We start from the raw sequence: 16,633 nt of genomic DNA on the forward strand, positions 1-16,633 counted from the left end.
CCCTGGTTCAGAGCGCCCTGCTTGCCTGCATGCATGATCCCGTGTCCACATACCTGGTGCTTCTTATCCGCCGTGGGAGATGATCTGGAACGTATATGCACAGGGACTGTCTGATTGTCATATCTATCGAGCAAGTCTTCCACAGACACCGATTTCCCAGATTTCCTGGCAGAGGAGGCTGTTTCAAAGACCTGCTCCTGCTTCCCGTAGCAAGGCCGGCCCTGCATGCCCAGAGGGTCTGTCTGCGTGCCTTTGGTGAGCTCCGTTTTGGCTCTGTAATCCTGGCACCTCTCTGTTTTCGGTCGACTCGTGACCACGCTGTCCTGGTGCCCTTTCTTCTCATCTCCACTCATGTCAAAGCAGCCCATCAGCCCGGGAGGAAGGGTAGAAGATATCCGCCCCGTCCTGGATATCCGCTCTACAGACTCTCTCCGACGGTAAAGGTTCTGGTCCTGGAGGGAATTCATGCTGGAAGCAGAGGAAAGGCTCTGGCTATCTGGGCCACCTGCCTGTAGGTAGGAGCTGTGGGAGTGCTCCCTCAGCGGTCCGACATCTTGCGAGGATGGCCGTCTCCCTGTTTTGCGCTCGATGTAGTCGGCGAGGGCGTTCTGCTGGAGTTGCTTGAGCTCCGGCTTGGAGAGGCTTGCTGTGGAAGAAGCTTTGCCATCCCTTTCAAAGATCTTACGTCGGTCAGCCACCGTATTCTCCGGGAAGACAAAATGGATGCTTTTCTTCTGGAAGGAGAAAGGCGACGGCTCCCCATCAGAGATGCCCACCTCGTTCATCTTCTCTGGCTCCGAGTAAGAGCGCTTTTTCTGCTCTGCCGTCAGCCGCTTTCGGCCCCCGATGCGCGAGATGTGCTGTGTCTTGGCGTAGTCCAGGGTGGAGAGGCTGCCTTCTGTTGGCGTGACGCTGTGCCTCTCCTTCGGGGTGTGGGGAGATGCTGCCGTGCTCCTCATGCCCACGTGGGCTGAGGCAGGCCTCTGGCTTGTTCTCTTGGGTGTGCTCCCGAAAGGGGGGCTGATGCGACGGAAAGAAGTGGCCCTCAGCACTCTGGACTGAGCATCTTTAATGCTGTTCCTGTAGGCCCTGTTAAACGGTGTGTCCAGCTGCGACCCATGGGCATCCTGGACGTTATCCTTCCAGAGGATCTCCTTCTCAGGCTCACCTCCCAGCTGGAACGTGCTTTTACTCCTCTGTAGCTGAGCCGCCCTTATTTGCACCTCATTTTCAGGACACAGGCTGTAGTATTCGCTGGGTCTCGCCTGCTTCGCCGAAGCTGCCATCTGCAGCTCCACGGGGTGCCAGTCAGCCTCTTCCAGCTTCCCGTTCCTGACGGAGGGGCTGGAGACCCTGCCTGGCTCACTGGGCAGCTGGCTGGGCTCACGGAGCTTGCTCCTCATGTCCTCCAGGCTGTTCAGAGAGCATCTCACGCTGGAGGGCTGGCTTGTCCTGCTCAGCCCATAGTGCTGGCCAAAGCTGGCAATGCCAGCACTCTGGGGCCGGTGAGTGCTTTGCTCTCGCTGCTCAAACTTGCTGACCTTCTCCAGCACCGAGCAGCGGGGCTTGCCGGCGTCTGGTTTGCCATAGGGAAAGCTTTGGGTGCTGCTAGAGCTGAGCCGGCTCCTCCCGAAATCAGAGGTTTTTGGGTGCTGTGGAGAAGGAGGGTCTTCACACTTTGGCTCAGCAGCATGGAACAGAGTCACGCCCGTGCTCTCCTCCTCCTGCCTCGCAAAGGTCTGTGGGTCGACATCGCTCCACTGTTTCTGCCCCTGTCCCCTGTGATCCTTCTCCTCTTTGCTGCTGCTGTTCAAGAAGGACAGTTTGGTGTTGGAATAACCCTCGGCTGGTGGCACCTCTTTTAGCTCGGAGCTGCTTTGCCTCCTGGAGCATTCTGGGATGTTCTGCAAGGAGGAGAAGCCATACTGCTTGGCCTTGCTGTGACCCCACTGGTGGTGAGCAGCAGTGTCTCTCTCGTTTATCTGTGCGTTGCCGTTGTTGCCGTCCTGGGATTCAGCCGCCCAGTCCTCTTTGGGCTGGTAATGGGTTTTTCTCTCGCTAGCATCCCTCGGCTGGGGCTGCAAAGCTTGAAAACTGTGTTTGGAGGCCTGTGTGGTACTTGCGGTCTCTCGGTTGCTGTGTGCTACCTTGTAAGGGGCTAAGAACTCCTCCTTTCTCGACGTGATCAGGCAGATGTCTGGGCCCGCCGTGCTAGGAGGTTTTTGCTGGAGAAGTTTTGCTGCAGCATCGTGCTTTCTCTCAGCTGCTGGAGGCTGGTAGAAGATGGTTGATCTGTTTGTAGTGCTTTGGTTTCCATTCTCATCAAAGCCCAGCGTGCTGCTGGCTACAGCCTTCTCGTAAGAGACTGGAAGAGGCGGAGAGTACCCACTTTCTTTGGCCAGAGCTGGATAAAGCGTCCCGTTATTGCTTGCAGAAGGCTGGGGCACCTGGGCGTAGTGCGGCTCTGGGGAAGGTACTGGGTAGACACCAGTAGGCAGCAGGGGCTGCCCTGGCTGGGCTGGCTGGGAGTAGCTCTGCTTGGGCTTCACGGTGGGGCTGCTCTCTGGGCTCTTCTCCACCACGGTGTGCAGATGCCCTTCTCCAAAGTGGGTTTTCAGCAGCAGCCCCTGGGAGAGGGTGCTGACGAGCGGAAGCCAGGCCCCTTTTGGCGGGGTTCGACCAGACTTGTTCAGATCAAGGCCAGCACATGAGTTGGGCCTCTCGTGATGCCTGATGGCTGCGTAGCTGTCGCTGCGAGTGGGAGGCAAGGGAGGTCCCTTGGGGGGCTGGCTCTTGCTGTCCAAGGAGCCCTGGCCTGGCTGCGCCCAGGAGGGGGCTGCGTTGTGCCGGCTGAAGCCATGGAGCCTGCCGTGGCCGCGACCGTCCAGCGAGGCCCGGGCTTCACAGCTCGGAAGCAAGGCAGAGGACTTCACCTCATACTCTTCAGAGATCCCTCGCTGGGCGTTGTAGACCGTCTTGACGTACCTGATGTCAGCTTGCCTCATCCCCTCCTGCAGGCTGCCTCGGGACTGCATGCTGTCCGTGGAGCAGGAGTGCTCCTTGCTGAATGGAGGAGCGGGATACTCGGGGATGCTAGAGTTGGTGGAGAAGGAGCTGTAAGCGGAGTCTCTCTTGCTGTGGAGGTGGGAGAGCTGGTCGATGCTGTTGGATTTGGCCGGGGACAGGTGACAGGGGTGGTAGCCAGGGGACGACTGGTCCAAGCTCTCCATGCTGCCCCGGGAGCTGTACTGGTCAGGACTTCTCCTCAGATAGCCATGCTCATAGCTAGAGAGATCGCTGGTTGAGGAGCTGGGGAAGAGCAAGAGAAGAGAAAAAACCCACTGTCAGCAGAGGAGAGGCACAACAACTTATAAGTGAGCTCAGAAGCAAGATGTTTAGTTTTGAGAAGTGCAGATGAAAATCCATATTTGGGCCTTACTCCATCCCCTGTTTGCAGTCATCCCAGTTCACAAAGAGGAACTGCTTGACATTGCAACACATGGCTCTTATTTACCACAGAAGGGTGGGAGGGAAATACAGGCAGAAAGACAGTACATCTCTGGAGCCAGGGAGGATCAACCCCACCCATCAAACCTATCCAAAGCACTTGGAAAGTTGAATGAGCACCGAGGAGGAGGAGAGGAGCATGAGAGGCGTTCTGGGGGCAATCTAATCTCTTTCTTTTTTTCCCATTTCATTTCTTTTTATGGAGACGAAGGCTATGCCCTGGCAGGCTTCCTGGAAATTCAGCTGTCCTGAGGATAGTTTGTTTGCTGCGAGAAAACTAAACTGACAAGACAGAGAAGAGATGCATGTGTTGGTGCGTGGAGGCAAGTGGGAGTGCAACAACAGGAACGGTTTGAGAATGCCCCAGGAAGTCTTCACAGCCGCTGCCTCGTGTAGCTCAGCAGGTGCAGGGACACCTTGGCACCCGCTCCGAGATACACGTATGTCGAAAGAGGACTTGTGGCCACCAGAGATGTGTTTAAAAAGAAGGATATTCAGAGATCTTTCTATCAGTGGGAAGGGAGTTCCTTGTGCCGGCCGCAGTTCCTTCTACACCTCACAAGGGTGTATCACAAATTTATGTGGAGTTTCCCCTGGCTAATCTCTCCTCCCAGATTCAAGCAAATACAGTGAGGATTGGGGAGCATAGCCTGAAGGATTTCACTTTTCTTCCCTCTGTTCCCAGCTCCCCTCCCTTAGATATTGCTTTCTCAAGTTCCTTGTGCAACTACACGTGCTGCCCTGGCAGGGTCACAGGAAAGCACCAGGAAAGGAAAGACTGCCAGGCAAGCTCCATTTCTGCGTGCTTTGCTCCACTGGGATAACAAAACCAAAGCTGCTCCATGCAGTGGGGGAGCCGAGGATGCACAGCAGCCCTGGGAATCAAGGAGGCAGCAGGTATGTTTGGGGACCCCATCCCTAACAAGTGTCTGCTGAAGAGCCTAAAGTTTGCTCCAGATCATATCCCAGCTGCAGTCACTGCCACCCTGCGGGATTAACAGCCACAAGCCCAAAGGACAGATGGGGGGAGAAGGCTGCTAAGGATGAGGAAAGGCAGAAGGAAGCCTGCCCGCAAGGGGAAAAAGCAGCAGCTCTGCAGAGAGATGCACAGGAACACAGAGACAGGCAGAAAGAGATATGGCAAATCTCAGGATAAAGCTGGTTTACTCATTTAAATGCACCACTCTATTTTAGTTTCAAATAAATATCTCCCTGGCAATGCCCAGTGCAGCCCTGGCCAGCTGGCCACTAGATGTTCCCCATGCTCCTCTTCAAGCACCCAGGAGACAGAGCCGTGCTGCCAAAGGCTCTGCCAGGAGCTGTGGCTGGGAGGCAAAGCCCCTCGGTGGGAAATGAATATGCTACAGCATGATCTGTGCTGAAGGCCAGAGACCAACATACGTTTTTTCTGCAACCATCTCCTCGCTTTTTTTAATGCTCTGTTTTCTTTTTCCTCCCCTCTGCCAAGGCTCAGTCTCAGAAATGATGTTTAAATCCCAGTGGCTATAATAAGGAGAGTTTCCTGCTCCTGAAACCCTTTGGCCTTTCCAGGGAAAATCCTCCAAGAGCAGAATTTAAACTTGCCCGCCCTCATGCTGCCCAAGGGCTTACCACCAAGTACCTTTTGGGGCTGCTCAGGGCAGCTGAGGAGTATTGTCTGCCCTGGGCAGCTCTCTTCCCCGTACTTACCATACTGTGTGGCCTCACAGAAATAGCCCCAACTCGCTGGAACCGCATCACTGCTTCCAATCTGCCTCAGCCAACGGTCCATGGCCAAAATCAGAGGTGCCTCATACCACCTTCTTTTAACAGCACTCAGGTTACTACTTTAGTCTTTTGGGGACTGATAAACCACTGCACTAACTTCTTACAGAAACAGACATGCACATGCAGTTACGATAAAGCTGACCCCTGCAGAAAGCAATTGCCAAAACCAGGAAATCCCTCGCTGAACTTCTCACCCCTGGGAGTATCATCAGTGATGCACTACCGTTGGCTGCTCCTGCATCTGGATCCACAGAAAGCTGCATTAACATCCTGACAGTGGGCTCCCATCTTGGCGGAAAGGGGGATTTTTAAAGCAATTAATTTCATAGCTGTTAACGACCTCATGGAGCGCTTACAGGAGGAAAACACTGCCACTTTATCTGGGTAACCAAACAGGAACCGAAGTCTTCCTAACTCTAATCCTAACCCCGGCTGTTTGTAAATCTGTCCAGCTGTATGGAGGCGACTGGCAACATTTTTCCACCAGATCTTTCATCCCCTTCCTTCACTCCTGTGCTCTAGATTTAGGCACTGATCTTGTAGTCAGTACCGTCAAGACACATCCTTGGGCATGAGGCAGAGGCTCCCTGAAGCCAGCATAACACTGGAAACAAGGAGGACACAGAACCGGGGGACTAGTTTAGAGGCATGCTAGCTTGGGAGCCTGATTTCTAAACCCGTGGGAAAATGATACTAAATTAAAAAAACACACTGATTTACGTCTCTACCTCCGCCATGCAGGACCACAGCTGTGTAGCGCTTACCTGGAGTGGAAGGACTGATGCCAAGGGGTGCCAAGCGTACCCTGAGATATTTGCATCATGCTGGGATTGGGTTGGTTCTCCGCAAGTTTTGTTGAATGCCAGGAGTGAGGTCGGCCTGGAGGTTCACTCCGCCTGGGTAAAAGCAGAAGGATTTTACACATCAGCAACAGGCCAGCTCTTCCATGTGAACGTAAAGTAACACCAACAACCACATTTAAAATTGCTCGTGCTCACTTCTGTTTCACTGCTGGGTTCTTGTCCCTTCCAAGTGGGATCAAGCAGTAATCACGCACCGTTCCTGACGTTCACACAACACGCTCCCCCTCATATTTGCAAGGCAACAGGCATGGGCAGACAAGCGGGTTATCACTGAATGCGGGGGGTCTTCCCCTCTGCCTCCCAGCCAGAAGCCTTACCCCTCGGGGACGAGCCTGGGGGCCCATTCACAGGGATCAGTTTACAGGCTGGGCTGCCTGTGGACGATGCACCAAGCAGGGCGGCTGCATGTGATTCTTACGGATGCCGAAGGAACGCTTTTCTCAAAAGGTTCCCTTCATTTTAAAGTGACGGATGGCAAAGTCATCTAAAGAATCAAATACCATGAGGGGGTGGAAGCCTGCACAATACTTTTTTGATCTCTTCTCAGTGCTGATAAAAACGCAGGAAGAGACATTCAACCAAGTGCCAGCAATGTGCATCCTTCGTGTCCCCCAGGGCCTTGCAGGCGGCCAGCTGTCCCCCTGCAGCATGTGAGCCTGGGTGCATCCCCAGGCACGGCACGGCACGGCATGGCTGGCCTTCGCTTGCTTCAGTCACCAGCGCTGAGGAAGGCCTCCATCAGCTCTTAGGAGAAAAAAACCCACCGACAACCTTATTTAAAGCACATAATGGTGCAATGGAAAGTCAAAGCAAGGGATTAGCAATCAAGTACCCTGAACATGCCGCACAGAGTCCTCTTCGCCCCAGCTTTTGGGCTTGTCCTTAATCCTCCCTCTGCTTTCCCTGAGGGATCTCTCCCCCTGCTCTAGCACTCATCTGCGCACTTTCTAACTGTTCTTGTGAGACTGAGGAGCAGCACTGGACCTGTGTACCACTGAAGTCCCAAATGTGACAGCCTGCAGGACAACCTTGACTACCTATAAAGCATAAATGCAAGACCAGGATATGACATCTTTAAAGTCTTTGTCTCACTGAAAATTTCAGAGTACAGCATATCCTGAGTAAGTCAGTAAATAGATTAAAATGCCCTCTGCAGATGTAAACCATACACCAAAAGAGGACTCTCCTAGTACCGCCTAAGACTGTGAAAAGAAACGATACAGGAAAAAGTACAAAGTAAAAAATGATTGTTAGGGTCAAGATTCTCTACTTAGCACAGGTTAACATTGGCACTGGCTAACGTTCTGCGACATGGAAAAGCACTGGCAGAACGTGAGAGTTAGAACCATTTCACTAGTAGTTTTTCCATACAGATTTCAGAAGCACAGGTCATTCTCTCATCATCAGCTAAAAGAAGAAAGAAAAAGGGACGTTCCTTTCCTTTTAACATTTGTTGTGACAGGATGGTCTTAAGGAAAGCTGAACTGGAGGTTTACAGAGAGCGAGCTGAACCGAGCACCGTTTTACCATTAACATGTGTCGGTGTGTTTAAAACAGAGCTCTTTTGTTAAGATCTTTGCCCAGAGAAATGAGGAAGCTGAACACTGCTGGATGGGAAGTTAACAAAACTGTTTATTAACAATAACCTGCATTCTTGCCTTTTCCATAGCAGAGATTTAAAGACTCTCTTTGTACATTCGAGTAGCACGAGCCCCCAGCATTACTGTTTTGCTTGGGAAAGCACACAGAATGACCACAAGCAAAGCACGTTAGCCCTTGACTTGATCAGTAAAAAGCTGCAAGGGACCTGCGTAGCCCATCTTTTGAGCCACAGGTATTTTAAACCCTTTTGATCGATATCCTTGTAATAATACAACACGTAGACAGCGAAGCTGTGAATTTAAGTCAGAAGACATGCTGTACCAGCTCAGTGCGGGATAGCCTTGCATTGTTTCCACACCTACCTGATCCTGGAAATGTGGATTAAGGGTAACCGAATCTTAGCCGAGCTTAAGCCAAGAGAGGAAGCGCTGCAGTACACATGATCTCCAGCTCATGTTGCAGACTCACGCAGGTGATCTCCAAGGAGGCGGCAGGATGGAAGTATGGAGGGTGTCTGCGTGCACACGTGCACCGAAAGGCGGAGAACAGGGAGCCTGATCCAGTCTCCACCGAATCAGCCGAAAGACTCTCCTTGAGACAGAGCTCTGAGGTAGTAAAAGAAAGGCACAGCCGATGCTGCCAGTGCCTGTGTGTGAGCATTCAGGGAACGCTAAGAAGTTCCTAGCTTCAGCCTTCTGTAACACCTGAAAATAGCACCTTGCTTTACCCTACTTCCTTAAGCTTAGTTTACAATCATTATTGCCTAATTAGGGAAAAGGACTGGAACTGGAGTGCAATACGACAGTGAGCACCACAGTGTCTAAAGAAGAACAGCTACCTCCCGTTACAGATGGAGGGGAGCTGAACATGGTTAATCTGCCAATTTTGCAACAGCTTTTGGTTACACTTGCTTTACTGCAGAGCACAACTTTCAGGAAGCAGTAAAAACCATTGCAAGATTAAACTCTTTTTGGCAAGTGGGGCAGAACTGTTTTTGTAAAGCCCACAACGTCAGGATCCTGATTCATCCCAGACAAACGGTCTGAGTGATAAAACTCGCAAATGCAGCAGCTAATTCCTGACATGAGTGAAAACAAATAAATCATTAGATCTTTAACTGGTATAAATTTGGTGTAACTCAGTTGCCTTCAACAAAAACAGGAGCAACAGCTGACACTTTGTTCCAGGAGGTTGTAGGACTTCAAAATGCAGAACTGTGACAGTAACAGCAACAGCAACAACAAAACAACCTCATCCATTGTCCTTTCTACTAGTTTCTCAAGGGTTGAACCTGTACCGTACTTGTGAAAGCGTCTGGACAATCTTATTACTAAAAAATTCCCCACTTCAGGTAACGAAGAAAGTGATCCCTCTGTTGTATAATGCCAAGGCTGGAAAAGAGACTCCCGGTTCCTCATGGACACCTCCAGTGATCAGATAACGTGGGCATCCAGGTCAGGTTGGCATCACGACAAATGCCTCAGAGCAAAGATATTCGGAGAAGTCACTGGACCTTGATGCAATGCTGGCATCTGAACAGGCTCCACAGCAGCTGTAACACTGATTACATACCAGATACTGCCAAATTCACACCGTAAACTGGAAAACCAAAGGGAAAAGAACAGTCTTTAATCTTGTCCAGCTGCTGTTATCTGGATGCTCCTTGTTGCTATACTAGTCACAGCATTTTCAGACAGAAACGTGACCGGCACATTAGCAGTCTCCTCTAACGCAGCCTGGCAAAGACTTGATGCAGTCTGGGCTGCAAGGACCATACTGACATTTCTGAGGCCCTTTACCATGAATAGGTCTGTAGAGCTGCGCATGTTCTTTCTGTACTCTCTGTAGATTATTTTTATGCTCTGTATGCAAAACAGTAATGGAACTTTGTAAAGATACCTTGGCACTAACTCTAGAAATGAATCAGCATCTAAAGAACAGCCATCTGAAGCTTTCTTCACGGTATAACTGAAAGGTTCATTTATCTTTTTTCCAAGGTTACAGACTAAAACCATACAGAAAAATGTATTCATTCTAATTTCCGTTCTTTACATACTGTTCCTCACCGATGCCAAAGCACATGCAACAACCTGAGCACTTTGCAACTCAAATATGTACCCCGGTCCAGGGTCCTCCAAGAGCGCACAGATACTTCTGTGTAAAAAAGCCCATCTTTAACCAAAGCAAACAATCTCTAGCTCCTTCAAATTGCCATTTTCATTTTTTCTACATTTGCCCAGAAAAATTTCCCTTTTCCTAAACCTCCAAGTGGAGCAGTTGGGGAGGGGGGGGGGGGGAAGAAAAAAGAAAAAGAAATTCAAATAACCCCTTCAAATTCCCCTGCTCCAGGTTTCTGACAGCAGCCTCCAGGTCGCCAGCAGCCAGCGGCACACTTTGGCTGAGGCAAGTATCAATACCGATTGCTGCTGCTGTGACAACAACAACTGCAGGTGGATGACTGTCATTACACCCAATTTATGGGACTGTTTTCTACCTTGGGATAAGAATCAGGCAGGAAGCAGTTCCCTCCCCTCACATACCATATCCTGGTGTTTCATGGAGCAGGATCCTGGGGCACATCATGGGACGTACTTGCTGTGTAGGTTAGACACAGCGTGAGAGTATCAAAGCTGAAGCTAGAAGAGAAGGATTTCACAAAAAAAGCACCTTCTCTTAGGAAACACAGGCTGAATTTTATCCTTGCAAACAATAACAGGATGTAACTCAGCCTTTTAGAAAGCTAATGAGTGAAAGCCAGGGAGGGGATGTTGTGGCTGATCAATTAGCAACTCAGAGTTATCAATGCCCCAACAAACTGATCTGTTTCTACTGCAACACACCCCCAGAGCTTGCGAGGAGTTAAGTTTTCGTCAGTCTCACGTCTGTCAAACACATCATCCAAGATGGCTGAACAGAGACCATTTGTCAACAATGCTTCTGCCACTGACCTTGTGCTCATTTTTCCTCTGTCCCAGCAAGCTTCAAAATCCTCCTCAGTAGAGAGGAGGAATGCTGAAGATAAAGGCAGCAAAACCTTTCAAGAAAAGCATCTCTCCCCAGGGAGCAGAATCCACCTGCAGATCCAGGCAGGGGCAGTGGTCACCGAGACGTGTTCTCCATGACCTGCAGGGATCGTTTTGACGAGCTGCTGGTTTTAACGTGCCCAAGAAAGATGGGAAGACATAGAGAAGAGACCTAGGGACAAAGAGGGTCACTCTGTGCCATTGCAGACAACTGCAATCCCTGTGGATGTGCTTTCCCCCAGCAGCCGTGTGGCCCAGGTGGCTGTGTGGGGGGTTGGCTGGAGCTGGAAGGGATAGCCATGGCCTGCCCCGTGCATCTGGGGAGGTGGGAGGGGACAGGGGCTCTGCAGCAGAGACCCTCCTCCTGTAGAAGAGAAGAAAGAGTTGTATGCAAGTGCAATGCTTGTGCCTCTCGGAGCCGATCCCAGGCACTGAGTCACACGAGAGAAAGCCAAGAAGGCAGCTGCCCATCCTTACCGCATCATCCTCACAGTGGTTAAGATCTCAAACTAGTAATATTTCTTACCTAACAAAAAGTATGTGGCACAGGTAGTATGTCCCGAGCTGTACACCGCTGCACGGTGCAGTAGGCTCTTTCTATACAAAGAGATCCTGATCATAGCAATTCATGTGTACCCTCCGAGGGCAACTGTGCACCTGCATCAACAGAAAGCATAAACAACGATCTGAATTTTAACCGCTGTGGACCTGTCTCCAAGATGGCCACATCTAAAAGGAACGCTAGCGTAATAAGGATACGGTCTACAGACATCCTAACGCGCTGCTGCAGTCCCTGTGCCTAGCTATTAAGCAGGAGATGAAGGAAAAACTAAAGCACTCAGAAGCCTATTAGGATTTCGAAAGAGCGAGGCACAATCTACTCAAAGCAATGTCGCTCTTAATTAAGGTCCAGTCATGGTTCTAAAAATAAGCATAACAGACGAGGCCACTTAGAAAGAAGTTGGACCATAACGGTGTCGGCTTGACGTGTCTTTCACTGAATCTGTTTTTTTAGGCTTGCAGACCCCTTCTGTTAAATTCTGGGGCAGGAGAGATCTGGAATGATCTCTGTCCCTTCACAATTTTGACTAAAAAGGAAGGAGAACTTCTTGGAAAGACCTGAAGTATATGAAATGATATTTCATGTCATGGATCTTGGGCTAGAGTATCTCCCCACCTATAAAGGAAAGGGAGAGATGCACCCCCCAACCCCTCTTTATGCTCAGATTAAAACTTTCCCTAGGTAAAAAACACACTGAAAAACCCCTCACTTCAGCACATGTACATGAAATGCGACAATATTTTCATACCAGGACACAACCTTCTTTTCCACAATCTGTTAATTGCTGCAACTTCTAGAGGACAACTCTCCACCCAGGGAATCACTCCGGAGTATCTCACAGTTTTTAGCAGTCTCGGTCTTAAAGCAAAATAAAGAAAAAATCCTGAGAAAAATACCCCAGCTGAATTTGGGGCTCTACCCCAGACCAGTCCAGCCTCATTTCTCTCTCTGTCTCTTTTCCCACTGGCATAGGCAGATGTCGTGCCCACATGTTGGTTCCAGTTGATGTGTCAGACGCTATTTGTTTTTTCCCTTTGACAAGCATCAGTTGGGATGTCTGGGTTGCATCAGACCAGGCCCTGAGTGCCACGTCAGAACTGGGAGACCGGTACTGAGCTCCCTGAAGTCTCTCTGGGGTGAGGAAGCAGAGAATCAGAAGGTGCTGCTGAGATTTCCTACCACTACTACCGTCAACTCTTCGGGAAAAACTCCCCACCATACCACTGGAAAGAAAAGCCCTGTGTGAAAGCAAAGATGACAACCATGTATGTGGATGCACATACACATTTTTTTCTACCATTCTTCTTAACTCCACATGCAGGAAACAGCTTGTCTCTCTTCCCCCTCTTCTCTCCCTGGCACCAAAAGCAGCCAGGGAAAAAGGGTGCAGAAAGATTATTTTGTGGAAGGGAATAACCAAGGGCACAGTAATGTTCATCATGCTGCCTCTGGTGAGGGACAAGGCGGGGACGGCTGAGGATACTTGAAAGCGTCAAATTTGCAGCAAAATTTGCCAGAGTTTGCAAGAGACCAAAGACAGCTTTTCTTGAAAGAAACGCCCTCCGCCCCAGGCTGCAGAGGATGTGCCGGGATCGCTCAGAGGTGATGGCAGCTGTGAGCAACGGTCGCTCCTTAGTTGAACTCAGGAACAGTCAAACATTGTAATTAATGATTATTGGTCTTGCATGTCACACCTCTGGGTTATCACATTTCTTTGGTAAACCCCAGGCCTGTCTTATCCAAGAGAGGGGTATTTATACGTTTTCCAGAAAAGGAAACAAACGCCTCAAGAGGTAAAGTGACTTACACAAAATCACCCAACGGGCCTACCACAGAGTGCAGTGCTAAGAACTGCTCCTTCATTTTCCCTTCGCCCAAGCATATGACCGATGGGCAATAATTAGATGGAGGACTTTGCCCTACAGAAAGAAGAGGTCCCACTGACATTCCCTGACACTAACCAGACAACAGGCTTGAATAGGAACAGTAGGGCCTTGGTTATTAGCATGAGAGGTGATTTATATAAGCTTCGTTCTTGTTGATTACTGCATTCAAGGACTTTGTCCTGCTGGGATCTTCCGACATTACCAAGCGACACAGTAAGTATGATGTAAATTACAAAATAAAGAGTATTTCAGATCTCTGTTTTGAACAAGTACTTGCCGCCAGGATAGTCCATCTGCAGCGTCCACACAGGACTGCAGCTTAAACATGTGGAAGCCAAGACTGCCGCCTTCCTGCCTGGTGCTTAGAGCACGTGTAGGCTAGAATGAGGAGCTGGTGAGCACTGGATTAAAGACCCTCTGCAACTTTCCTCTTCTTGCTACAATTTTATTCTGTTTCCTTTGGTGGAAAAAGACGAAGAAAAAGGACACAGAAAAGAGACAGCTGACTGACTTAGTTACAGTCTTTGAGAATGACCTTATTATTTCCTGTCTTCTCCAGGCATTCATGTCATCTCTCAAAGCACGGGCAGAGAATCTCAGCAGTCAGACCCTACAGTGGCTGCCCCTGCCTGTGGCCTTGCAGAAGTCACAGAGCTGCGTTGATTTATCTGTATTGATGAATTGGCCCAACGGGCTTAATTCAAATAATTTTTCCTCATTCTTCTCTAGTCAGTAAATTAGTTAAAAAGACAGAAAAACAAGCATAGCTTAGATTCTTTCGCACCCTGATATCAAACACACAGCAACTTGCAACAGGAGAGACTTACAAACAATGGAAGGAATGTGTTTTCCTAGTCTCGTTCAGTGCTTAGGAGGAACTTGGTGGCTGGCAGCAGAAATGCTGCCCTGTGAGCCCGATTATCCAAACGTCACGGCAGGTAACCAAGGGGATTTTCAGGGCAAGCGTTTCAGACAGTAGTTGGGTTCTCCTCTGAGTTACAGGGCTACAAACCACAGGCAACGCTAATAAACTCAACACTCCAGTGCTAATGTAGAAATGATAAATGGGAGAGAAGAAGAAGGTCCTTTAGGTTCGTGTGCTGAATGTATGTACGTATATACGTACATTTATGTGGGGGTGTGTGTGGGGATGTGTTCACAATCAGACTGCTTGCTGAGGTACTGCAAGAAAAAAAAGAGGCAAAGGGTACCAAGGGGAGTTTAAACTTTTAGCTAGTCAGATGAACTCGTGATTTACGCCTAGCTGGGAATTCACCTCCCCACTGTTGCTGCAGGGGGTGGGTGGGATAGGTGGCCGCCCTCGAGTACCTCACTGGGACTTGCGTAGTGGCGTGAGTGAAACAGTACATCTGCAGTCTAACAAAATTCAAGCCACAGAATGGATATAACGAACCTGTCCTCTCCCTCAGGGAACCTTTTAATCACTTTAGTAATAAACACTTTTTTGGTGAAAGACACCCCTGCATCTGGATTTCTAGACCTAATTCTTCCCTCCTTCTCATCTCAGATTGCCCTTTACTGACGGGTAGAGCTGTAGTAACGTGGCTGCACTGCCTGGCAATACCACCCGGGCCTTGTTTATTTTGGGCAGCGGAGGAAACGAGGCAAGCTTCAGTGAGCAATCGTTGAGTGTACACTCAGGAGGGTGACCTGCATACTGGTGCTGTGCTGCTCCTTTCCATAGTTGCTCAACTGCAACACCTGAGAAACCGGTCCTGAGCTCTGGATTTCCCCTTTGACTAAGGACGTTAATTCGTCACCCCAAATTTCAGAAACTGATGGGGACCGCTGACAGCCCGTCGCCTTCATCGCCTAGGGCGAGTCTGCAGGAAGTAAACAAGCCGGGGAATTGCACCAGTGCTACGGCCAAAGCAAAGGCCGCTCAGTCTGAAATACCCTCCCACACTCAAGTTCTTACACATTAAAGCAACTTCCTGTTTGTAACCAAAGCTTCAGCCTCAGTTAAACTGAGATATGCAGACACAGCCTCCGACACTGCCGGAAAAGTAAAGCAAAACATTGGCTCTGCATCCGAAGACAAATTAATCCAAGTGAAACGCTAAACTTTGGAGCTTCTGCAAAAGATCTGCTACTAGATGGACAGGCAAGCGGGATGTACAGAGGGCATATGCTGAGTAACTCATTGCTATAGGAAGGTGGTGGATGTATGGGAACTCCTTTCCCAAATGCGCTGTGGGTCACATACCTGAGGGACTGCAGAGTCCCACAGCACAGTCAGAGAGAAGTCTCTCCCTGATAAAAACAGCTTGAGTAGAGATTTCAACCTCTAAAATCTGGTCTATCTGAGAGAGAGATATAATTTATGGTGCAAATCCTCATCTGGAGGAAAGCAGTACAAATTTAGTGAGATTACACACATCAACGCTGGTGGAAGAGCTGATCCCTTTCTCCTCCTTTTGCATCCACCCAGGCTGTACAGGGTCAGCATCTGTAACCATTTGCAGTGGCTAAAAGCTGGAGCAACTCCACTAAGGCCAGCGAGTTAGCTCCAGAAGTGCATCCTTGCTGATAAGATCAGAACATGACTTCACATGTTGCATTTCCTTCTCAGCTGCTCGCTAACAGGCGCTGGGCCGCATTTCCTCCAGCTATAGGAAATCAGTGTAGTTTCTTGACTTCAAATAACTCAAGGTCTGGGCTGAGTGCAATGTTGCCAATAGAAGTCACTGCTTTGGCTTCATGGTGCAAATCTCAGAAGACTGAGACACAAAAATCTATGAGGTCATCCAGATTACCCTCTGACTGATGTAAGAGGCTCTTTTGACGCCAGCAAAATCCTTGCCTGAGTAAATGCTGTAGGATTTGGTCGTAAACTGCTGGGACAAAGGAAGGAAATCAGGCTCTGCCACAACACTGGCCGATCCAGAGCAGTTCAGGACACCGACTTCTGAAGACATTTAATCATTTAAAAATGCAGCTAGGCACTCAGCAGGGTTGTCATGAATGTCAAACTCCCAATGAAACTCACAGACTCAGAAGAAGCTAGGTGATTCTGGAAGGCCAGGCACCTAAAGCTGGGGACCCACAGCAGGCTTACACCACCTCTCTGGAGCTATTTTGGTCCTTTACCACCACTGACAAAGGTTTTTGTGGAGAAAGGACACCTCTTCCAGGACTCCTTCTCAGTGAGTCACCCTCAGGCATACTGGCAGCCAAAGGAGTAACTATTTTACGCTCAGCCCTACATAGGCATTACTGACGTCCAGCAACATTGATGCTTGACTGAAAGCCCAAAAGGTGAATTAATTTCCCTGGCACTGTGCTGAGGGTCAGGAAGCCTTGGGAAAACATGGGTGTGAGGTTAAGAAACTGTCCTGGACCTCTTCCACCACCTAATGCTGCAGACGCTGGGGATTCACGCTGCTCCACTCCAGCATTCCT

At 49.6% G+C, this 16,633-nt stretch overlaps 1 protein-coding gene across 1 annotated transcript in view; it reads right to left on the reverse strand.

The window, feature by feature from the left end:
- The window catches only part of SHROOM3 (shroom family member 3), a 22,824-nt gene extending 16,658 nt beyond the window's left edge, over positions 1–6,166 (reverse strand). The window contains exons 1-2 of the mRNA XM_010289013.1: positions 6,039–6,166; positions 54–3,309 (exon numbers count right to left, since the gene is read on the reverse strand). Of these exons, the coding sequence (XP_010287315.1) occupies positions 54–3,309; positions 6,039–6,097 (3,315 nt within the window). The 5' untranslated portion in view covers positions 6,098–6,166. The remainder of the gene's footprint in view (positions 1–53; positions 3,310–6,038) is intronic.
- Positions 6,167–16,633: the final 10,467 nt, after the last annotated feature.

Source organism: Phaethon lepturus, unplaced genomic scaffold (assembly GCF_000687285.1).
Source record: "Phaethon lepturus isolate BGI_N335 unplaced genomic scaffold, ASM68728v1 scaffold11956, whole genome shotgun sequence".
Lineage (NCBI taxonomy): Eukaryota > Metazoa > Chordata > Aves > Phaethontiformes > Phaethontidae > Phaethon > Phaethon lepturus.